General features: G+C 35.2%; 1 protein-coding gene across 2 annotated transcripts in view; it reads right to left on the reverse strand.

Moving 5' to 3' along the window:
* Window positions 1-4,930: 4,930 nt before the first annotated feature.
* The window catches only part of VAPA (VAMP associated protein A), a 40,082-nt gene continuing 19,065 nt past the window's right edge, over window positions 4,931-25,947 (reverse strand). For both annotated transcript variants that reach the window (XM_059409180.1, XM_059409181.1), the window contains exons 2-6: window positions 24,125-24,277; window positions 19,993-20,096; window positions 19,427-19,507; window positions 8,870-9,043; window positions 4,931-5,696 (exon numbers count right to left, since the gene is read on the reverse strand). In XM_059409180.1, the coding sequence (XP_059265163.1) occupies window positions 5,538-5,696; window positions 8,870-9,043; window positions 19,427-19,507; window positions 19,993-20,096; window positions 24,125-24,277 (671 nt within the window). In that variant the 3' untranslated portion in view covers window positions 4,931-5,537. The remainder of the gene's footprint in view (window positions 5,697-8,869; window positions 9,044-19,426; window positions 19,508-19,992; window positions 20,097-24,124; window positions 24,278-25,947) is intronic.

Below are 25,947 nucleotides of genomic sequence, written 5' to 3' on the forward strand. Positions count from 1 at the left end.
TGTTAAAGCTGTGTAAACCTCTCTGCAAACCTGTCTGCCCCAGCACACGATGCAGATAAGAACAGTACCCTCTTCAAAGGTCCTGAGGACTTAATGAATTGACACACAGTACCTGGCACATATTCATAAGCACCTTGAAAACCATCTCATACTTCAAGAAATATAGGACAGGCAGAATCAACTTCCTAGTGAGTAAAGATAACCACTTGGGGTTATAAGCAAAGTGGTAATTAAAAATAATCCCATAAAATTTCTCAAATCATCTTTGCAGACAGCTCACATGTATTTACAGAATATTTGCTGGCATTTTACAATCCTAACTTCTACAAAGACAGTTCTCGCATTAAGCAATACCTAAAGGTGACTCCTGCAACTTAACTTTTTTAAGAGAAGTGGGGTGGGGTGGGAAGGGCAGAGGGAGAGAGAATCAAGTAGGCTCCACACCCAGCATGTAAGCCCATGCAGGGTTCAATCTCACCACCTTGAGATCACGATCTGAGCCCAAATCAAGAGTTGGGACACTTAAACAACTGAGCCACCCAGAGACCCCTGCAACCTGTTTAAGATTAATATACAAAGAATCCTGAAAATACAATTGCCCTGTACTTTAAGACTTAAATCTTACTTAAACACAATCTGTATCTGGCTTTGGCATTTAAAAGCCTATGAAACAGCTGTCTGGCTGCAAATTAAAATGACTAGAGCTTTAAACAAATGACCACGCCAGGTATTTCCACTCCCGACCAATTAAGCCAGTATTGCAGTTCAAGCATCAGTATCTTTATTTTTTTAAGCTCTTCACATGAGTTAATGTACTACTGTAGTTGAATACCAATGCTATAAACAGAATAGTTATCTTAATATTTCCCTGCACCTTTTTTCAAGATGCGCATTATATACCTCTTACACTGTTGGTAGGAATGCAAACTGCCGCAGCCACTCTGGAAGTTCCTCAAACTTAAAAACAAAACTACTCTACAACCCAGAACTACCCTACAACCCAAGAAGTGCACCAGTAGGTATTCACCCAAAGAATACAAAAAGATTCCAAGGGGTACATGCACCCAGATGTCTATAGCATTATCAACAATAGCCCAAACTACAGGAAGAGCCCAAATGTCCATCTACTGATGGAATAGAGTGTGTGTGTGGGGGGTGTGTGTGTGGGGTGTGTGTGTGTGTGTGTGTGTGTGTGTGATGGAGTATTAGTCAGCCACCAAAAAGAATAAAATCTTGTATCTGCAACGATGTGAATGGAGCTAGTGTATTACGCTAAGCCAAGGAAGACAAGAGAAAGACAAATACTATGATTTCAAACTCACGTGAAATTTAAGAAACAAAATAAATGAACATATGGGAAGGGGGTAAAAGAAACAAAGGAAAGGGAAGCAAACCTTAAGAGACTCTCAATGATAGCAAAGAGTTGTTTGCTACAAAGAGGATGGCCTAAATGAGTGATGGGCATTAAGGGCACTTGTTATGATGAGCAGTGGGTGTTGTGTCTATTTAAGTTATGAATTACTAAATCCTTCTACTGAATAATATGCTGTATTATTAACTAGAATCTAAATAAAAATTCAAAAAGAAAAAGGATGGGTGATATATTAAGGAGCAACTGGAAAACAAGAGAGAGTTCTAGAACAAAGGAAATGAGGTAAGTAGGAGGACGTGCCTAACTAGAAGAGTAATCACCTGACCAATCAAGCTTTCTGTTACACATAAAACGTTCATCACCTTGTGGTCAAGAAAGTGATCGTAAACAAAGAAATCTGTCAACAACTTCTACTTGGTTTTCAATATACCACAAATGATTTTGTGACAACTATAGGATACAAAGTTGTATGCAAAATTATGCTTAAAAAGTATTATTAGAGGGAAATAAATCAAATGTTCATATAAACTGATAATGCTGGATGCATGATTTGCCAGTACTTTTTATCTTTTTATAATTTTATTTCTAAATTCCCTAAAAATTAACATATGAACATTCCTATAATCAGAAATGTGGAACGATAAAATTTCCTTTCCTTTAAGGATATTAATGTTCAAACTTCTTCACACCAATGCCTATCAGGCTGAGCATTTCCAAGAGGCCACTGCTCCAGCACAGACCTCTCCAGAAGCATGGCTTCTAACAGTGGGCTATCAAATGTGGAACTGAAAGACCCAGCTGTTCCCACTTCCATGCAAAGTACTTTACATCTAGGTCATTAAGCAAAAGACTAGAGCTGGTGAGTGACTGATTACTACTATTTAACCTAAACACACAAACCATCATAATCTGTTGAAATCAAATTCCTTTTTTTGTTTCTTGGAAAGGAAAATGACACTTCACCACATTTTTAAACAGTTTATTTATTCACGCAATAGTTTGATTTCCTTTGAAAGCTAGAAAATAAAGATCATTTATTTACCTTCTTATTTTTGTTGTTTTTCCATACGGTAAACATTGATCTTTCCCTAACTTCATAAAGGTGAATTTTTTAAAAATCTATGCACACACCAAAATCACTGAAAAGGAATGTGCAAAACTCTAGGAAAACTCACTTGAATGTTTTTAAAGTGGCAGAAGATCACAATTTGGGGATCTACCCTATTAAGAACTATTTTTTTTAATCTTACAGATAGAACTTGTTTTCAAAGTGGCATATTTAGAATGATTATTATCCAAAAATAATCCCCACAACAGAAAATCTCAATTTTAGGAGAATTTCTGAGCTAATATACTTAAATGAGAAAATAAAAATACTGTTTTTCTTTGACCAGAACTTTTGAATTTGATACATACTTTTTTCCAAGTGTCATTTCTTTTTCTTTTTTTAAAGGTAACAAACCACACACTCAGAATACAATTCTTAAATTTGTTTCTTGTAAACACAAGAATGGGCAAAGTTAAGGTACATTATTATAGAATGAAATAAGGTAGTGCATTTAGCGTCACATATGAACTTAAGGCCTTAGTAAGTTGATTGTGATTTCAGTATTAGCAACAGTATATTTCCCTCATGCTTACATACACGAGTAAGCAGGCAGACAAAGCAAAAATTTCTAAACATGTAAGGAACGAAGACAAACAATTTAATCTATATATTATCAGTCAATTAATACAGTTGGACTCTTTCAAAGTAACCGCTGGTAGTAAAATAATCTGACCACATTTGATACAGCAATTAAAAGAATAGAAATTAGGTCTCCTATACAATCAGAGCATCTCCCGATGTGTAAAGCAGTTAAAAGCCCATGTATACTTTATTTTGCAGATACTGCCCAGACTACAAGCTACCCCAAAACCAACCTTTGCATAATGCATTTTGTAAAATGCCTACCTAAAAATACATTGTATTTCATAATATTACCAATACAGGGGGAGGGTTCTAACCCAAAACACTAAAACCAAATATACATGAGACTATTCAACAGTAGCCTGTGATACAATCTTAGGATAAGAAATTTCACATACATCTATTAAATAGCATCTTGTGTTCATAATTTCAGTCATGTCAAATTAGACTATTTTTTTTTCTACAAAGTTACCAAAAAAGACACTAAGCTAGAGTCAGGAGAGCAGATCTTCCTGTTCCAGCTCTACCTCTACCTGTAAAACACAGGACAAGTTCCCTTAATTCTCAGAAAGGCCTCAGATTCCTGAACTATTAAAAAAGGGGGCTGAAATAAATGAGTTCTAAGGAGCATTCCCATAAAACAGGATTCTGGTAAATTTTTGAAAACTCAAAATTTTCAAAAAAATTTTAGCTATGAAATATCAAGCCTTGATACTTATCATCAATAATGCTGACTTTTATAGAGAGCTTTAAGCCAAGGAATTACTGATTTTGCATTTATGGGACAAAATGCAAGATATTTTTTCAACATGCTTTTCCAGTTATCAGAAAGGGAGGGAAATTTTACGACGACTGTAAAGCATTGGAACAACAGTGAAAACACTACTTGTAATAGCATGCTAGTCATGGATAGGCATTACTTGTTTGCTTTTAGGAACTTTTGTGCACAAGGCAAGAGGTTTTATAAGATACCACAGAATACAATGACACACTACATGTGGCCTGACAAACTCAAAACACAGTCAAAATGAACTTTAAGGAGTATTTCACTTGTTTATAAAATGTATACAGAGACCTGGGCCTAACACACTTCACTGCATCAAGTCCCAAAGTCTAGTTTCCCTTTCAGAAAGAAGTGCATCTTTTACAAAACTAACACCTATTTTCAGGAATCAAGAGTCACTTACACTGGACTGCCCTTAGTAGAAAAACTGAATATACTGTCTCTGATTCCAAAGTTTTCTATGCTAGTACAAGTGAAATAAATGAAGACATAAGACCAAGTGCAAGAAAGAATCAGACCTCAAAATGCGTATTTATACTGAAAATGTTTCACATTAATAGGTAGATCTGCAAAGGATAAAGTCATTTTCCACAAAGAAATTTCCTAAGACTTACTAATTCCAAATTTCCATAATAGAAATTTACTTTGAATGTCAGATTGAGCAGGAAAAACACCTACTTTTAAACTATTATTATGAAATGTTCTAAAATAAAAGTTCTTAGGCTGGTTAAAAAGCACTGGACTAGAACCAAGGAGAGTAAGTCTTCCTTGAGAATATACTAGAAGAATCAAATGCAACAGAGCCATAAGGCATACATATAAATGGACTAAAATTATAGTCTTTGTATTCTCATGGGATTTCTTTACATTATCTTGAGGACAAACTGTGATTTTCCAAAATATCAAAAGTAGCTTAAAATTTTATCAATCCCTTTCCTTAAGAGAATGAGGATTTTTAACTATAAATACTGTAACATATGAAAGGGTTTCAATGCAAAATAAAATTATGCATCAAAAATTTCAAATTACCATTCAGTGGACTCCCTGGAACCCCCGCCTAATGACACGACACACAAACAAGCTATCGAGCAAGAATCTGTTAACAGTTTTATTTTTTTTTTTATGTTAAATACCATGGGACAGGATTGTAAGGATGAAAAACTCAGTCAACTGCCTCACAAGGGATAAGAAAAATTCTGCCATGATATTAGCAAAGGTAAAGGAGAAAATTTACACTGTAAGAGGCACCATTTCCCCACAGAATACCTCTTGGCATTTCCTGAATGAGTGGGATTAGCAATCTAAATAAATCATATTTCAAGAGGAAACAGCAACAGATAAAATTTAAAGGGATTATTAAAATAACATTTACAAGACTCTGAACAATTCTTGAACTCTTATTAAAACCACAAAGAAAGAACAATTCTTTATTTATGAATTTCATAAAGGACTGAATGTGCAACTGACATCTGCTAGTGATGATCTGGTAATATACAATTTGTCCAGGAGCCGAACAGTTTGTTTTATTGTGTTTTCTAACCGTAAGAGATCATTAAAGGCAAAGCCTATATGACGCTGTACACACAAAAAAAAATGGTCACCGTGGGCCATACTACCAATGAAATGGTAGGTAAACAAATCTTTTTCTGGTCAAGAGAAAAAAAAAGAAATAGCACTCTGCATGCTTCACTCTACAAGATGAACTTCCCTAGAAAGAACCCGATGAAAATGGCTGCAATTACGACAAGAAGGGAAGGAAGAGGACTGGCGACATTATCTCTGAAGGATGCAGCTGAGGTTGATCCAGGTTTATCCGAATGTGCTACCTTTCTGAGCCTTAAGCCTTCATCCTGAAAAAAATATATGCACAAAAAAGTTTTAAAAACAAATATGCATACAGTCAAACTGTCAAGCTACAGCTCTATGGCCAGAAAGCAGATCAGCATGCACATGGCTGCAGTGGGAACAGGGATTAACTGCTAACCAGCATTAAGATAACTTTCTAGGCTGATGGAAACATTCAAACACTGGAGTCTAGTAATGGCTGCACAAGTCTACAAATTTACTAAAAATGACTGAATTGTACACTCACAATGGGTGCTTCAATGGAATATAAATTATACCTCAATAATGTCGATTCTAAAAACGAGAGCTGAAAAATGTACTCCTAAAAAAGTGAAAAATTGGATACGGATATAGTGACACAGAAGGGGAAAATGTCACTAAACTATATTAAGTAAGGAAGAGCTCTATGCATGCACTTATTTCCGTGGTGGCCCGTGGTATCTTTACACTGTTACCAAAGACCACCAGGAGCAAAGCTGTGGTCCAACAGGGTTATGGACACACTGCAACCAGTGTGCCCACACAGCACGAGCACAGGGAGTATCAGGCCGAAGGAAAAGAACAGGAATTTTACAGGATCTGGAAAAAAGGGGAATTTCAGGATAAAATTTAAAAAGCAAGCATATTGATGAGTTCAAAGCAGGAGGTCCATGTGTGGAAGGGTCAGCACTGGGTCTTGACTACAAAGGAGATGCCTAATCCTACTTCTTCAGAAAAACAACAAACTACAACAGCTATAGAATGTTGTATACAGAAACTAGCCCCCCCCCCCCCCCCACCCCCCCATCAGAGGCTATGCCCCTGGACTGGAAAGGGACGCTGCTTCTCTGTGTCAGTGACTCAGATCCTCTAGACAAGAGTGAGCTGCTGCTCAGTTCTTACCAGTATGATTTCACACAGCAAAGTTTCTGACAATGTGATTTTACGGGACAAAGTTTCTCAGTAAGAAAGCAATAGTCACTCAAAATAGAAGGTTGTTATGACACTTTACCAGTCTCAGTGTGATCCTGGGGGAAATACTGATACCTATTACCTAGGCAACTGGCTTTACCTATGTCCAACATCCCAACCAGATGAATGACAGGACAGATTTTTACTTCCTTAGTGCAAGCTCATTTTTATTTTCTCACACTGATTTCTCTAGTATGCTTCTAATGCCAAATGAATTAAAGAATCCACCTCAGGTCTTACTTTTTTATTTCCAATTACTGGATTTTCTGAGGGTTGGTGGGGTTTTTTAGTCTCATTTTCCATTAGTCCTATGTGAAGGAAAAATTATTCTCAATCCCATCGAGAACTTTAAACAATACTCCTAGTGATTCTGATTTGCTGGGTCTGGAGAGGACCCGTATTTTTAAAAAGCTCACTAGGAGATTCAGATGAACAGTCTGAATTAAGAAACACGGGACTAAAGGAATAAAAAGGAACAGTGAATTTATGATGGGTCTTGTGCATGAAATGTTAATAAAGCACCTGAAATTGATCCTATAGGCCAATGGCCTTCAAGGTTCTTTTGTTTTTGTCTTGTAAACAGCAAAACACTCTTTCAAATAATATCTCCTACAAAACATCAGCCAATAAATAAAAAGGAGATACCAGCACCCAAATCTCACCTCTCTCCCTGTCCACTCTTCCTATATTCCAGCCCTGCCCTACTTACATCATTCCTACCATTTCCACTTCTCCCTCTCCTGCCAAGAAACAAACAGTGGTTTTTTGTCATGCTAAGAAGCCCATCTTTATCAAAGAACAGAACTGTGCCATGAAAGTCATGGTAGATAAAGTAGAAGTAACAAAAAGAGCATCCTTAAAAATCTATGGTGTATGGATATTAGTGTGAAATGAAGATAATCTTTCCACTATCCCAAGAGGTGCTGAGGGCCTCTGAGGGGTACTGTGAAATAGGAAGAGATAAACAATTTTTTCAACACAGATCAACTCAAGATACAGTACCTGTGATTCAGAGTATATGTAGTTTCTATATACATTTAACAGATGGAAGAATCAAATGTAGATTAAGCCCCTTAATTTAGGTTATTTACTCATGTATATTTTTGTATCATCTACTTTGACGGCACTTTAAAGGTATTCGGGTCTTGAAATAATTACTGTCAAGACAAATTATTAATAAACCCCACACGTATTCAATTAGTCCTCATTCACCAGTTCATCCATTTATTCACCCAAATGTATGAATGACTACTATACGCATGTACTATGAATGCAAAGATGAATGAGCACAGGTCCCTGCCTCTAAAGAACTACCGCCCACTAGAGGGAGAAAGACCTCCAACAGACAGGAGCAGTTAAGATGACAGAGGTTTCATGGAAACTAAGGAGAGAGCATTCCAAAACCATATTTCTTTTCTTCTGGGAGGCGAGAGCCCTAGAAAAGGTTATATTGAAAAGATGACAAGAACCAAGGAACCAAGAGACAATCATATATGTATAATGGGTTTATAAGGGTAGGAATGGGATTTCACAGCGATCCAGTCAGAAGGAAGAACTCAAACTAAAGCAAAAAAAGAGATCATTAACAGAGAGACCTCTTCAGGATACTCTAGTCCAAAACTGTCCAATATAAAAATAAGCTTCCAATGTGAGCCACCCATTTACTTTGAAATTTTCTAATAACACATTAAAAGGTAAAAAGAAAATGGTAAAATTAATTCTAATAATAAAATTCAATCCAATATAACCAAAATATTATTTCAATATGTAATAATACAAAAAAAAGTATTTTTTTTGTACTGAGTCTAAGCAATCAATCGGGTGTTTTGCACTCACAATACATGTCACTTCAAACTTACATTTCAAGTGCTCAACAGCCACGTATGTCCCTACGCTATATAGGATAGCACCATTTAAGGCAAGACATATGACTAGGGCACAAAATGTAAAGGCTATAAAAATGTAAAAAACAAGAGAGGAAGCTAGCAATGCCACCAGCTAGATCACAAAAAACTAGGGCATCTACTAGGAAAGGAACTTGCAGGCAAAGAGAAGCCTTTGTAAAACTAGAGGCAACAGTGGGGAGCAACAGCTAAGACATAATAAAATTAGGGAAAACGAGAACTGACCATGGGTAAATTTTAAAAACTGATAGATAACATGGCCTAATAATATTCACACATCTTATGCCTTCATTTAAATCAACTTATCTTCAAAAACAACTTACTCTCAGGTGTCGATTTTCTTCTGATAGTTTCATCATTTCTCCCTGAAGTCTTTTACATTCTTCCATGAGTTTCCTTGTTTCGGTATCGTTGAGTGAAACACTATGTGGTTTTGGCATGGGTCCATCTTGTTTAGAGGCATTCAGTGGAACAGTTTTGCTAGGTTCCAGATCATTCTGTATTACAAAGATAGTGGCACTTTTTTAACTGACCAAATCTCCTTTAGATTTTAAACAAATTCAAGTTGAAACTCCATACCCTTCTTTTCCAAAAAATCATTTAAATAGAAATTCTGAGGTTGTGATTTCATTAATAAGAACTTTTTAAAACTACCCAAGGTTACAGTCATCTGTGAACAATTTTGGCAGGACTAAATCAATAAAGGTCAGAAAGAGAAGTCAAAAAAAGCACCCCACTCCCTCTACTCCCAAAACCCTTCACACTTACCTCTACCATAGCACTTATCATATATCATACAATAATGTATTTCTGACGTTCTTTCCTACAGTATTTCAAATTCTGGGAAAGCAACAGTCATTCCTTTCTGTATTTATGGTTTGTGGATATAGGTGTGCTAAAAATCAGTGCCAAAACCCAGCACTTTGGCCAAGAGTAGTTATTCAATGAAAGTATGCTGAATGACGCCAACCAAAATCCAAATATGATGGTCATTTTCAGTGCTCTGATTCTGTAATTCAAATGAGATTCTGTGGGGGTAGGGGGATATTATAGTAATAATTCCAATGATATTATAAGACTACCTAAGAAAAACTTAAAACCTAACTTCTATTAATGGGAAAAATACCCAGGATATAAACATAGAAGGGAAATAATAAACATAAACATATCATGGTTTAAAAAAAAAAAAAAAAAGGGAGGTGGTAAGGGAGTTAATTACATGTTCTTCAACTCATACATAAATAATTCTTTCAAATCACCAACACTGTTTGCTTTAATTCATGAAATTCCATAGAGAATCATGGTAATACTTGGACCCTTTTAAAATTGTGAGCCCTAAAACTGCAATTCTTACCAATACCCATCCAATATAGATAAATATCTAGGGCAGTGCCTAAGTAAGTGTCCCAGGGCCTGTGGTCTAAAGTGCTTCAATGTCCTTACCTGAATGTCATTTATACCAGCACCTACACCTTAATAGTATTAGTGCAACAAGTCATCTCTTCAACTAAAAATTTACTTGCTAGAAATTTAATGCTATTTTTAACTGCTTTATTCAGATATAAACTTCTAACAAAAACATTTCCAAAATCAACCTCATGGCATTCCACAGTACTCAATAATGGGTTACACATCTACCACACCATCTCAAGTCCCAAATTTATATTAAGTGTAAATAACTGTTAGTTCAAGGGGCAAAACTAGTACCTCTTATGAAGGGAATGTGATTTCATCACCATGCTTACACCCATGTAAAAACGGTAATGTTATAATGAGGTTCTAATGTACAACACTACACTATTTGACTGTCAACATTCAGATTTTTTCATTTTTCTTCAGAAGCTTCTCAGCTGTGAAGAGTTTTAAGAAGCCTGCTTCTAATTTCTTTCTCTGAGTTGTCCTCTTACTAGCTTTCTTGTTCTTCACCCTATCTTCCCCTATTCTGAGCAATTCCATCTCTATCCGTAAAAATCTGTTTCAAATATATTTTGCTCTCCATTAATATTCTTTCTTAATCCTTCTCTTAACAGTAATTAGAATTCATTTCAAAATGATTTTTCAAGTGTGCTCCAATCCAACCTAGAACAAGCCAAATTTGTAAAAAGAGAGCAGCTCACGGTCTTTCTCTATAAAGATGAAAGCAGCAGTCAACAATATGGCAACTAAGGAATCCTCAGGTTCTGCTTATGAAATTGGAAAAAATATATACTCAAAACGAGAAAGCTGACTAAAAAATCAAGAGGCGATACATGAGGCCAACAAGTGAAGATAAAAAAAAACAAAAATGAAAAATCATCAAACTCCTCACAATTAGCTTATTTTTAAATGAACTCTTGAAATTCCAGAAAATTCAGAATTATCAGAGGGAAACTACCCATCTCATCAACCCAACCCAAGTGTTATTTATGTATTACTTTCAATATTTTCTCATATGCACATTTTATAAAATCAGCATACACTAACATTTTCTTCTTTATCCATTTATATGTTCATCTTTTAATTATCATTTTAAGTGACATAGTATGTCATTAAATATTCTATTCTGTGTGTAAACAAAACTACTTAACAATCTCACTCTTTTTAGACATTTCATGGGTAGCTTCCCACTCTTTGGGATTTTAAATAACATGTCAACAAATATTCTTATGGTTGACAGAATTAGATTTTTCTTTTTCACTGAAATTTTTCTTAATGTTATATTTTTTATAACAAAAAGGAAATGTCATAACCAATTTGTGAAGCATAAACATAAATAAAGGCTAGAATGCAAAAGATACAGTGAAGCTTAAAAACACATTTCAACAGTGAGTCAAGCAAACATGAAACAAGTTACTTGGGAGTACACTTCTGTCAAGTACTATTTAGGCTCCCTACAAACCAGCCAACATACATAGAAGATGCAATGAAATCTAATTTATTTGTGTATATTTAAAGTATAAGCATATATAACCTAACTTAACTGGGGGATAAAAGAGGGAGTTCGGCAGGGGGCTGAGTCATGCATATAGTAACCATCTGAAAAGTCTGAAGGGAACACTAAGGCTGCTGGGACTTTAAATGCATACTTCCATTCAGGAGCTCCGTTACTGAGGTTTGGCTCCAGGAAAACAGCTCCTTCTTGAGAGCTGCTTTAGGCTGGTCCAGAAAGAGGAAAGCAGTTGTTCTGAGAACCATGAAATAAGCAAACTGGAGGGATTCAACATGCTGTGACTCTTAAGAAAGTGATGAATAGTAACACTGTATTACATTAAATTTACACTGCAACTAGAGTAAATGGGAAGGTCAAGGCCACAATATCAATACAAAAAAATATTTCACAACTTGTACATTTTCCACTATTTTATATTATTTAGCCTATCTGCAATAATCCTTTTCCATCCATAAACTGAACTTACTTCTTTATTCTTCTTTAACAACCATCAGAATTTCAATTCCAATATTCTAAATTATCCCTGTTGGGGGTAATTAGGAAACAGAGCAAGGGATTGAAAACAGAAGGGACAAAGCAAAATGTAAGGCAAAACAGGTTTTTGCAATAATGTCTTGTGAAGGACAAGCCTTGAGCTAAGGAACAGAAGTATGAGGCTACATTCCTGTGACTATAATGAGTAAAGGATATAAATGAACATGAAGGCAGAGCAGCACCTGGTTAGCTCAGTCAGTGGAGCATACTACTCTTGATCTTAAGTCTGTGAGTTCAAGCCCCACATTGGGTGGTAACTCAAAAATAAAATCTTCAAAAAAGATGTTTTAAAGTCTATAAAGGAAATTATGACTAAAACTAAGGGCTGCGGCATGAAATCGTTATAGGCATAATTAAGGCCTTGACCTGGGAAGAGATAGTATTTGAAAAACAAGGTTACTAGAGACTTCATTTCACTCTTAAAAAACCAATTCACTGTTTCTGTAGAATCATGAGTCCCAGAAATAAGTAACTAAAATGAAAGTATCAGACATGTAGATAAAGATCAAATTTTTTTAACCCTCAGTTACATATTCTCTGGAACACTAAATCAAAGTATAAGCAAACTGTTCAAACTGTAGGGTTCCTCAAGTATATAGTAAGCAAAAAAATGGTAAAGAGAATCATACAGCACCCATTACACCACCCAGAAGTCATTACTGACACGCTGTCATCTTAAGTGAATGTTAAGCACACACATGTACACGCATGTGCACATGCATGCACATGCATATGCACTCACAAGTTCAACTATGACCTAAGACCTTTAGAGTTTAACCACATATTCTCCTACCCTGGGGCACTGTAAATAATAATTATAGTTAAAGAGGGGTTACCATTATCTGTGTTTGATAACAAAATAATAATTCCATTTATCTTTTTTAAAATATATATGAACAAATATTTGCCTGGAGATCAATGTTTGCCAGTTCCTACCTTTACTGCTATACCTGCTACTCTATTCAAATAAGCTCTTAACTCCTTTTTTAAAGAATGCTCCCAAAATCCCAATGACAGAAAAAAATCATACCAACTTCATAATGTTCACTCTTAATTTGTCCTGCTCACTGCTGAGATTTTTAAGTGCTCAATTTGCTTTTTTAGAACAGAGAATAGTGTCTGTGCCTGATTTTTAAGTGATCTGTGTTCTACTGTATTTTTTAAACACAGCTGAAAATTTCAATTCTATCTACTTCATATAATATACTCATAATATATGTGCTAGGTAAACTACATTAATATAACCAGTAACACTAGAAAACTCCTATAGCTGTTAGCTCCCTAAAACAAACCTTCTGCTTCTCCTGTTTGAACACACTGAGTCCCCTGGGATCATTCTTCGTATTAAAACTGCCAGTTGTTGGAACTGTGTTGTTGATGCTGCTTATTGAAGTGACAGCTGGAGAAGTCCCTGGTGGAGTTATACCCTGAGATGGCATGGGAAACATATTCTCAGATTCACATCAAACTGATTTCTCCTGCATGTACTGGGAATGACTAACATAGAAATCATTAGGCTTTTAGACATTCACATTTTATTCTATAAAAATATATTATATATAAGATATAACACTAATAATAACTATGTTAAAGCAAAAAGTACAAAAGTTTTCATAGCTTTTTATATTATTTCCCAAACAATATGCACTATGGTCAATTTGCATTATGCTAATTAATGTATAAATCTTACTAAATTTATGCTCACCTCATGCTGTCCTAAAATGAACATGTTCTAATTCTGTAGCTCTAATTTCTGTTGCTAATCAATGCTTGTCAATATCTAAAAGCAAGCACTTCATATTTTCTTACCTTTGGTAATACTCAACCTGAACAATTTTAAGTTAAATGAATTTTTCTCTCTTGAGATTCAACAAATACATTACTTTATAAGCCTCTCCTATACTCAACAACACCCACCCCCAAATGCAGACACACACCCACACACACACCACACACACACCACACACACAGACACCCTTTCCCAGGACCAATAAACTTAAAGATGCATGTAACATTCTAGTGTATCAGTTTCTCCATAGTTCTCTTCCTATCTTCGCAAATTCCTTTAATACAGGTGAAAATAATTGGATACCAAAATGTTGATACACCCTTTAAAATAACACTTAGTGATATTCAGGTCAATGTATATAAACTATGAGAACTCCATTTCACTTAATAAGGCACTGTCCCCAATCTGCTCCTTGTCTCAACACAAAACAATGCATATATTTAATCATAAAGGTTCTTTGTATACATAAGACCACTGAAATTCCTTGTTGACAACCCATCAATTAAGATAAATTGGTATTTTTTTCCTAGAAAATATGTCATCAACACACATTAGGATGGAGGGCATAAATGAAATGCAATATATTTTAAGAAATATGGAAAATTTCAAGTAGAACCAGAGGCCTCAAAATAAACCCCCCAAAAAATTTTTTTTTAATTGAACACAAAGAATTAAACAGGTGATAAAACACCATAAAATAACAAGTTAATTAAAACCACATTCAATCCTGGAAAAAAACACTACCACTAAATACACATTAGATTTCATAATACAGAGTTGATAGTAACTAAAAAGAGCTAATAATTCCAAGAATACAACTTTGCAAAAATAGAACAGTCAACACTTCAGTATCATCTGCCTCCAGCTCTCAACAGCCTAGGGAACACGCTGAGCGGCACTTGTTACTAGTGCTGAACACAACTCAACTGAAGACTCTATGGGCCATTAATTTACTGACATATATCCAAAGATCTGCTGCTTCCCTAGGACAAGAGTGACCGCGAATTTTAGTATGCTTAAGAACAGTATTAGTTAATGTTTGCTGTCTTGGAATAATTATTAATAGTACCTCCATTTATTTAAAAAGGGGGGGGCTCCTGGAATCCTAGATCACTCCATCTATGATGCAAATCAAAGAATTATTTCCCAAAAAGAGCCCGCTCTAATGACGATTCAAAATGTTAGAACTGTTTTGAAAAAAAAAAGATTTCTTTAAATTATAAAAATTTTAAAAGAACTCAACCACTATACTTCTAGACCTGGCATCCTTTTTACCCTGACAACCAAAAACTTCAATGTTTTCTTTATATGTTCAGTATCAAGGTCCTGAAAACTTGAAGAATCAACAAAATAGTAACATATCCTTTTCTACAGTTCTTAAGGACATGTAAATACCTCAACACTAACAGCATACCTAAAAAGATCCAGAACCTCAAATAGGTTAAGATACACTTACCTAATGTAATTGAATTACACGCCTATCTACTCCTTTTGTGGGGAAGATGGGTAAAGGAGGACCTGGGAGCAGGAGTGAGAGAGTGGGATGGGGTGGTTAACATAAGCCCAATTTCTCTCAACACAAACATTATACCTAATAAACGTAAGAATGACAAAATAACATTACTCAATCCTAAATAAATTAATGAATCTAAACTAGTTTCTCAGTTTTGACCGTATTGATGTTTGGGGCAGATAATTCTTTATTGTGAGGGTTGTCTTACCCACTGCCAGTGCTGAGCAATATCCCTGGCCTCTACCAACCAGATGCCTTTAGAACCTCTCCCTCCTAGTTGTCACAACCAAAAATGTCCCCAGACGTTTACAAATGTACCCTCAAGGGCAAAATTACCCCTGGTTGAGAACCACTCATTCACACACTGCACACCAATGATCACTAACTTCACCAAAAAAACAAAAAGAAACAAAACAAAACAAAAAAAACCCGAACATCATATATTGAAAAGAATTTATCACCACCTACAAAGCAGTCTTGCCTCTCCCCTGCCTCCAGTGAAAATAAATCAAAATCTAATCAAACTTCTAGATCCAACTTTAGAATATACCAAAACAAGAAAAATTAAATGACACCACAAGGATGTAATCAGCAAATCTAGTCTACAGGGAAAGTCTACAGGACAAACTTAGTTTCTTCAATAAAAATCTGAAAGAGAAAAACAAGGAATCTATAGATTAAGAGATTCAGGAAATGTATCATCCAAAAAGCAGTATGTGGACTTTATTCTGATCTCAATTCAAACGAACTGCAAAAAAAATCTTTCAATGACATCTGTGAGACAAATTTGAATCTGCCTACATAGTTTGATATTAATATTATAAGCTTTTAAAAGCTTGTTGGCAAGGATGCAGAGAAAGGGGAACCCTCTTACACTGTTGGTAGGAATGCAAAGTGCTACTGCCACTCTGGAAAACAGTACAGAGGTTCCTCAGAAAGTTAAAAATAGAGCTACCCTATGACCCAGCAATTGCACTACTGGGTATTTACCCTAAAGATACAAATGTAGTGATTCAAAAGGGCACATGCACCCCAATGTTCATAGCAGCAATGTCCACAATAGCCAAACAATAAAAAGAGCCCAGATGTCTATCGATAGATGAATGGATAAAGAAGATGTGGTGTATACACACACACACACACACACACACACACACACACACACACACAAATGGACTATTACTCAGTCATCAAAAATAAAATAAAATAAAATAAAATCTTGCCATTTGCAACAACATGGATGGAACTAGAGGGTATTATGCTGAGCAAAATACGTCAATCAGAGAAAGACAATTATATGATTTCATTCATATGTGGCATTTAAGAAACAAAACAGAGGAGCACTGAGGAAGGGAAGGAAAAGTAAAACCAAATGCAATCAGAGAGAGGGACAAACTAAAAGAGACTATTAACCACAGGCAACAAACTGAAGGTTGCTGGAGGGAAGAAGGGATAGACAGACGGGGCAACTGAGTGATGGGCATGAAGAGCACATGGTGGAATGAGCACTTGGTGTTATATAAACTGATGATTCACTGAAATCTGCCTCTCAAACTAATGATACACCATATGCTAATTAATTGAATGTAAATTAAAAATAAAAGGCTTAATTATAGTATTGTCAGTAATTTTTTCCTTTTTTCAAAGTTCTTATCTTTGAGCAATATATATCAAAACAATTCCAGATAAAATTCTATCTTGTTTTGCCTTACAACAATAAGTGAGATGAAAAGTGAGGGGGCTGGTTAGATGAATTAAGATTAACCATAAACTGATCATTATTAAAACTGGTCATGGGTTCACAGGAGTTCACTGTACTTTCCTAAGTGTTTAAAGGTCCTCCACAGAAAATGTTTTTAAAAAATCATTATCTTTTTTATTATATGTTTATAAAAAATAAAAAATTTTTTAAAAATCATTATCTTTAACACTTATTCCTTACCATTTAATCAGATAGTAACTACACCACAAGCCCAAGTAGTTCAATTAACGGAAATACACTCTGTAACTCGTTCATCTAGGCTCAGAATCAGTCTCTGGTGTACTCTGAAATTATACTGAACAGACTTTAGCTTCCTAATAATACTTGCTCTGAAAAGATTCCAGGGCCAAACTATTTCTGCTCATGCTCCATGGTATAGGACTCCAGAAACTCCATTCAGTATTTATTCAAGCCCTTCAGCAGACCCAAAACCGCTTTCATGGATTACTAGGTGCCATACCTGTATGTAGGCACACCTGCTACTCTCCTCTATGGGGTGCTTAAAATGGCCAGGCACAACTATCATAGCAATATCATTTCCATAGACTTCCAGTTTGGTTTTTTTACTCTTAATCAATAATATCAGATACTTGGGTGAACCCTTTTCAGAGTATAATCTCAAACTGTCTGCTATACAGAGTATAACAGAAGTCCAGATGAAAGACAGTCACAGCTCTATCCATGTTAATTAAAGAAACGCAAAAGATGACATAACCCTAAGTGAGAAAACATCCAGATGTATTTCTACTCAATTTTACTTCACAGAATATATCCAAAGAAAATGAAAACACTACATCAAAGAGTTATCTGCATCCCCATATTCACCGCAGCACTATTTATAATAACCAAGACAAGGAAACAGCCTAAGTGGCCACGGACCAATTGAATGAATACAGAAGTTCCGGTTAGGAAATTCTGCCATCTGTGCCAATATGGATGAACCCCCAAAGGCACTATGCTAAATGAAGTTAAGTCAGAAAGACAAATACTGACAATCTCATTTATATGCAGAACCTAAAAAAAATAAAAAATAAAAACAAACCCATGGAAAAGGAGATCAGATCTGTGGTTACCAGAGGCAAAGGAAAAGAACATGGGGGAACTGGCTGAAGGTGGTCAAAAGGTGTAATACTTCCAATCATGACACAAATTAAGTCCTGGGGATATAATGTACAACATGATACCTAACACAGGTATATGGTATATTTGAAAGTTAAGACAGTAAATACTCAGAGTTCGCATGCCAAGGAAAAAAAAACATTTTTTCCCTTTTTTATATCTAAATGGCATACTTAACTAAACTAAGCAAGCTATTAGCTTTCTGGCAGCACAGGCAAAAGAGAAAGTAAACTCCAATTGGGAAGCATCAATATGCCAATGAACTCTCACTTTCTAGTAAGAACATATTCATTCACATTTTTTATTTTTGGCAAATATTTCAACATTCCTTTAGAAGGGGATTAAAAGACACAATAAAAATTACCACTCAGGGACTCTTTCATTTCAGCTTATTCTAAAAGAATAACAAAATAATTGAGCACAGGTATTTATCTAATCTGTGAATTTCTTTTTCAAGAGGGCAAATGGCTTCCAGATCAAGGCAACAGTCATGTCAGTGTAACCTAACTGTTCTCACCATTTCTATTTACCTGTATTATTTTATATATTAAGTCACCAAAAGGAAAAACCTACTTAGCTTTTTCAAGTCCCTCCAACAAACCATAGAAAGATTAAAATCTGCATTGCAAAATAGGGTAAGTGACCACAACTCATTCTACACATTCACAGACAACTTTCTGAACTGTACACATATATTCCTCAGTCTTCCAAATTGTATTTGCCTGACATTAATCAAAAAGCAACATAGAAATTATTTACTAAGAAATAAAATCAGATGGATTTTGACCAAAATCAACAGTAAACAAAATACCTGGGAATAGACAAACTTGGAATAAACTGCTTGTCTATGTAAATTAAATCTTTTGTCCCCAGGCTATGGGTATACAGTTGTCCAAAAAGTGGTTTATGCATATTATTTAATTATATTTATGCATGTGTGTGTCTCATTCTAAAGAACTTGAACTTACTTAAAAGTGGCAAAAAAAACTGGGAGAATTAAATGGTTCTTCTCCATCATGAAGACTGTATCTGAAAGTATTTTTCTTCTTGAGTGGACAAAATATTCTCAAATGAAGAAAGCACATCAAGTTTTTTTTTAAACCTAAGTAAGCACTGTCTTAAAATGTGGAACAGCATTTTCACACATTCCCAAAAGGCCAAAAACAGAAGCAAAATTAATCTCAAAGTAAATGAGAACTTAATAGCTCCAATCTTCTCCCATTTTCCTACTTACCAATTTATCATTTTCATTGGGCATTTCAAATACACATCTCAATTTAGAATCCATTAATTCATCAGGTTTTGCCTCTTTCCACTAAAAACAAACAAAACCAACATGAGACAGAGAAAGTTTAACTGTGACAAATAGGTTTCACACCTCAAGGGACAACCAATAGGTTTCAATCAGGGGACACTGAGGCTGTTTGGAGCAGAGGTGAAGTCTGTGGCTCAGGCAGGACACAGAGCAGCACTCTGAACTGACAACCCTACCCCTCTTATCTGGCAATACCACAAAACTTTGTATATAATCCTCAAGAAACCTACTATCACCATCTGTTAAAATCACACTAACATCTCTAGAGACTGAGGGCTTTCTTCCTCACAGTAGCATTTCTAAACTGTTTCTAAGAAATACTATTTCAAAATTCTTTCAATCTTGAAATTAAGTCAGAATTATCTATAATTAACAGATTTACATATTTTTTAATTAAAAATTAGCTTTCTCAAATAAGGACTGTACAAAACCCACATTTTCAACAACATCCCTCAAAATAAATTCCATTCCACCGCTATACTTACCACAGCTTCCATATCTGAAGTGTTTGGTGGAGCAAAAATTGTCTGTACCATAAACTTATGTTTACTCTTCTCATTGGGATCATAGTCAAAAGGCTGTAGCATTACTAAATAAGAAGAAAAAAACACATTGCTTTGTTTCTTCTGCATTTGCTTATCATCCCTACTGCTTAACTGACTAATATGCAAACTTATTAAAAATCCAGGATGGGTTCAAGAAACCTAATCCTGGACTAGTTACATTAAGGATCCAGAATCAACTTTATGGTTTCCAACTATTTTAACAAGCCACAAAATAAACAGCTACTTAAAAAATAAATATAAATCTATGACTACCTCCTCTAAATTAAAGTTTGGGAAAATTTTCAAAATGTTGCCAACATTAACTATTATAATACCTATAAACTCAGATTAAAATCTAGTAAACTATCTATTAAAACTAGTTATAAATACAAGGCTTCATTTGGTATTTAGTGATAATATCTTTTAGAATGACAACAGGGATACATAAAGGAGAATTTAAAAGTTAACTTCAAAACTCACTACATTTTAGTGTTCTAATAAAACTAATTTTTCAAAAATAGATTTTAAGTATTTATTCAAGAAGCTTATCAATCTGTTTAAATCTCATTCTAAGAAAACAAAGTATAGGGGCGCCTGAGTGGCTCCAGCTGTCAAGCGTCTGCCTTCAGCTCAGGTCATGACCCCAGGATCCTGAGATCAAGCCCCACATTAGGATCCCTGCTCAGCGGGAAGCCTGCTTCTCTCTCTCCCACTCCAGCTGCTTGTGTTCCCTCTCTCACTGTGTCTCTCTGTCAAATAAATAAATAAAATCTTTAAAAAAAAAAAAAATATATATATATATATACAAGGAAGAGGTATACTCTGATCATTTCCAGAAATTTTCTAGCATCCCAGCAATTATATTCAAATTCTTCTAAGCACTCAAGATTTTCAGTAGTCTTTAAAAGAGGATTTTTAGGGGTTCCTTGTAACTAGAGGGGATACAAAACTTTTATTAAATTTATATTACAAAAACTGTAAGAACAAATCTACAGTTACACGGAATATATATACATATGGTATTGTACAAATTATTCCCCTCTAATACGTAAATTATTTCTAAGATATATCTTTTATACATGTACATCAACACTTTCAAAAAGACAAATGCAATTAAGCAAATGTGAGAAATAGCAATTACGTAAGAAAATCCTATTCTAAGTGTATCTGAGATGTCCATAACTCCCATCATGGCTAAAAACATTTTTGAAGGGGCAAATACAAAGCAGAAAAAAATGCACAGGATAAATACTTCGGAATCCACATGAAGGCCAGTGAATGTCCATTAATGCCCTTCACTAAGCCATCACTGCAGGGTCATCAGTAGGAATTGAATAAGAAGAAAAATTAAAACATGACTGATTGTGATTTTAGGACAATTATATTCTAAGTTATTGCAGACCATATAAGAATTAAACAATCTTAAAAATATATATAAATATGCCAAATTTAAAGAACCCACAAAACTAAGTGCTAAAGAGAGAAAGTTAAAAAGAAAGGAGTATGTAATACAAAGTCAATCAAGGAAAAGTTGCTAGAGAAAGGAAGCACAGTTTGAGTGACTACTTATAAAGAAACTCAATACACTAAAAACTGAAGAGCTAAATGCTAACTGGAGAAGCATCTGTAGGCTGGCTATGGAAACAGTAACTAATGTGTCTGGGGATTTTAATATGGCAGATGCTCAACAAAAGGGATTTATGGAAGACAGTTTTGGAAAGTACAGGTTGACCTCTGTCCAACACAGGGACTTAACATGTAACATGCAGTTGAAAATCCACATGTAACTTCTGGCTCCCCCAAAACTTAAGTACTAATAGCCTATTGCTGACCAGAAGCCTTAATGATAACACAAACCACAGATTAACACATATTTTCCATACTGTACATATTACATACTGTGTTCTTACAATAAAGTAAGCTAGAGAAAAGAAAATGTTAAGAAAATCGTAAGAGAGACCATCTGGATGCCTCAGTTGGTTGACTGTCCAACTCTTGATTTGGGCTCAGATGTGCTCTCAGGGTCATGAGATCAAGCCCCATGTTGGGCTCCAGGATCAGCATGCATTCTGCTCCTCTCTCTCCCTCTGCCCTTCTTCCTACCCACACACGTGCTCTCAAATAAATAAATCTTAAAAAACAAAAAAATAATGGAGAAGGGTGCCTGGATGGCTCAGTTGGCTGAGGTTCTTGGTTTCAGCTCAGGTCCTGATCTCAGAGTCTTAAGATCAAGCCCTGCATTGGGCTCTGCACTCAGCAGGAATTCTGCTTGAGATTCTCTCCCTCCCCTGCTCAGGTACTCTCTTTCAAATTAATAAATAAATCTTTTAAAAAGAGAGAGAGAGGGGCACCTGGGTGGCTCAATCAGTTAAGTATCTGCCTTTGGCTCAGGTCATGATCCTGGGGGTCCTGGGATCGAGTTCCCTGCTCAGTGGGGAGTCTGCTTTTCCCTCTCCCTCTGCCCCCCCTACCCCTGCTCATGTACATGCTAATAAAAAAATGAAAATAAATTTTAAAAATCGTAATAAGAGAAAATACACTTACAGTACTGTATAGTCTTTATCCCAAAAAAACTCACATCTAAGTGAACCTGCACAATTCAAACTTTTAAGAAATAATAATACAACAGAACTTCAGCAGTTTAGAAACTTCCAAGATAATGTCATTCTGAATAGTTTTATGGATTCCTAAGGGTCAAACTAGATGCACCAAGAAACTATTTTTAACCACATGGATAGAAATAATTCTATTTTCTTCCAACTTAGCTAAAAGGCTTAAAGATTTAGAAGGCAACTTCCAGAATGCATGTACTCATTGCTTTATCTTCCTCTCCATCCATCTTTCCCATGAACTTGGACAAACACAAACACATTCCTACCCGGCCACCATATCACGTTACTCACTAAAAACATTTCTTCTAGGGCCAACTAGCTCTCAGTTTTTGGCTAATCCTACTGACCCTGAGGATTCAGGGTCACACAGAATCCTACAGTAAGTCCCTCAATACCTTTGCAGTCAAGTTCTGCTTCTAAGTACTCTCCCTGGGCTTGCTATAGGTTCTCACTCTTTATATAATTGTTTTTAATCTGCTGTGGATTTAAAAGCCACAAAACTGATAAAGAATTAGTTTCTTAGGAATACTTATCAGGATCATCCAGACATTTTTTGTTGTTGTTGTTGCTGTTGTTGTTTTAAAAATATACATGGCTGGGGCCATGCCCCTAGAGATTCTGAGCTGAGAGAAGTCCATGTGTGTTCCTGCTCCACCTGTTATCAGGACATACAGTGAGTGGGAGATAAGAACAACTGCTAGAAAATTAAGAGTAAATGGTCTCTGTGGGAAGCCTAAGAAGTTCCCCCATAATTAAGATATGTTCTCATATGTGGTTGCTATTTCTCAGCTATATCAGAATATTGTTAAGAAGTACTGTCTTAGGAAGTGTGATGAAGAAAGAAGTTTATAGAGGGCATTAACTACAGCAACAGCACAGACCCCATAGCAGGGGTAAGCAATCCATACACAGAGTGAACCAAACATATTCCCTGGACTACAAGTAAACCAAAAGGGAGCCAAAAAGCTAAACTTTGGCATTTATAATGAAAAGTAGAAACACTCATCTAATTTGCTACAATCAGCAAAAAATAGGCATTGTACATTTTTAAGACTTGGAATACACTTGTATAGCTGCATGCAACATGTAACAATAGCTAGAGATCTGAAAAGAATGATCCATCACAAAAATGATGTCATATTTCAAAGATAAAATAATAAGGGCAGAGAATATGGTACTGAGTGGTAGAAATAAAGGATATAAAATATTTAAAATAACAACTATTGTTTACAAATTGACCACAGATACCCTCAACTACAAGATAAAGGTATGAAATGTTCTGCAACAGCTGGCATACAGGAAAAGAAAACCGAAGGACAGGACTAAGGCAAGCCAGAATAACTTAAAAACTATTTCCCTCCCTCCCTCCAGATGAAACCCTGTTAATTAAAACCAAATTCAACATAAACATAAGAAGATCAGAATCCAATACCGTTCAAATTCAGAACATGATTTGCTACCTGAAACAGTCACAGTCAACCCCGGGTCAATAATTCCACTGTTGGGCCTCACGCAGTACCGACGAGGTGCTGTAGTCTTCACTTTGAAACACACTTTTCTATCAGATGGATTTCGCAACTTAAGATTTGTAGTGACTACATCTGTGAAGGGGCCTGTAAGGTTTAAAAGACAAAAACAGAAAAAAATGTTAATTGGATTCACACATACAAACCAGGATTCAAAACTGAATATATATACCCTCAATTTTATTTAAAGTATATACTGAAGTCTGTGCACCTAACTGTATCAAAAACTAACAGTATTTTTTTTCAGGTGGTAGACTTACAAATAACTGTCATTTTCTTCTTCATTACTTCTTATATTGTATAAAATTTCTATATGAACACGTATTATTGCTATCAAATAAAAAGTATTTTCAAAGTTTTGATTTATGAAGTAAGCCCACAACTATATTCTTAGAGTGTGCTTTTACGACATTATTGAAGAGAGATTTTTCCAGTGGTCTGCAAACCAGTGCAGGTCTTCAAATTGATTTTACCAAGCAAATTCCATTTTACAGCAAAAATCTCTTTATCTAAAGATACTACATCTAGTGACAATAGTGTTCTTGCTTCACACCTCAATTAAGTCTAATTCATTCACTCATATATTTGTTAAGTGTTTCTTATAAGCACTATATCAAATGTTCTAGATACAAAATTTCTAAACTTTGGTGATATACCCAAACATGAGATTACGAAACAAAAAACCCAGAAGGGTAATCTACTCCTACTTGAATTAAATCAGTCCTAACTAGTATAACCTCATTATTTCTTAAAAGAGGGTAAAAGAAAGATTACAGCCACTTTTTATCTTGGCTGAAGAAAAGTCTGTAAGACATTATGTAAATTACTTTAGACAATAAAATTAGTATCTTTTACTTTGGGCAAAATACAAATTTAAAGGTATGCACCAAGAGGAAGCAGGGACTACACACTTCTAACTAACCCAAAAGCAATTTTAAATGGCTTTCAAAGCAATCAGTTTCAAGTTATATTTTTTAAAAGCAAAAAGGGTAAAATCAAAGACATTATAGAAACTATCTTTATTTAAATAAACAAAAATAAGCATGACTATAGGCAAACCTTACAGCATGGAACCCAGATTGAGAATATTCTTCAACTCTACCAGATAGTTTCCCATTTACCTGAATACTGGAAAATCGTCTAAGACAAAGATTTAGAAAGGGAAAAACAAATAACAGTCAAACGAAAAGAGACATTCAGAAGAGTGCAGGAGATGAAAACAAACAGATCTGCCAAGGAAAAAAGATTTCAAAGTTAAGGTGTTAAAAGGTAATTATTCCAAGTCCTAAGGAATGAAATGATCTTACTCTACACTCAAAATTTAAGTTGTGAAGTATTTTCCAACAAAGATTTGGAACTCTTAAGAGGGAGAAAACAACAGTAGAAAACACAAAGGCAGAGAAACAGCTACAAAAAAAAAATTAACGAAAAATAGCTGTTTAAATCAACAGGTATGCATTTTTTTTAAAATATATATACAAAGTATGATCTTCTGAACAGGCTGCTTTAATTATATGGTAACCTTAATGACTCAATTTGTGTATTATTTTACCCCCTTTACTTCTTCAATACCAAATGCTTGCATTTTTCCACAAGCGGCTAATTAGCAACTCCACCAATACAACAGCATAGGAGGTAAAAGGAACAGGGTAATCTGTTCATTTTGCACTCGAACCCACAATATCATTGGGTAGAGACATTATTTTTTTTTTTATAGATTTTTTATTTGTTTATTTGACAGAGATCACAGTAGACAG

This window comes from Mustela nigripes, chromosome 8, assembly GCF_022355385.1.
Source record: "Mustela nigripes isolate SB6536 chromosome 8, MUSNIG.SB6536, whole genome shotgun sequence".
Lineage (NCBI taxonomy): Eukaryota > Metazoa > Chordata > Mammalia > Carnivora > Mustelidae > Mustela > Mustela nigripes.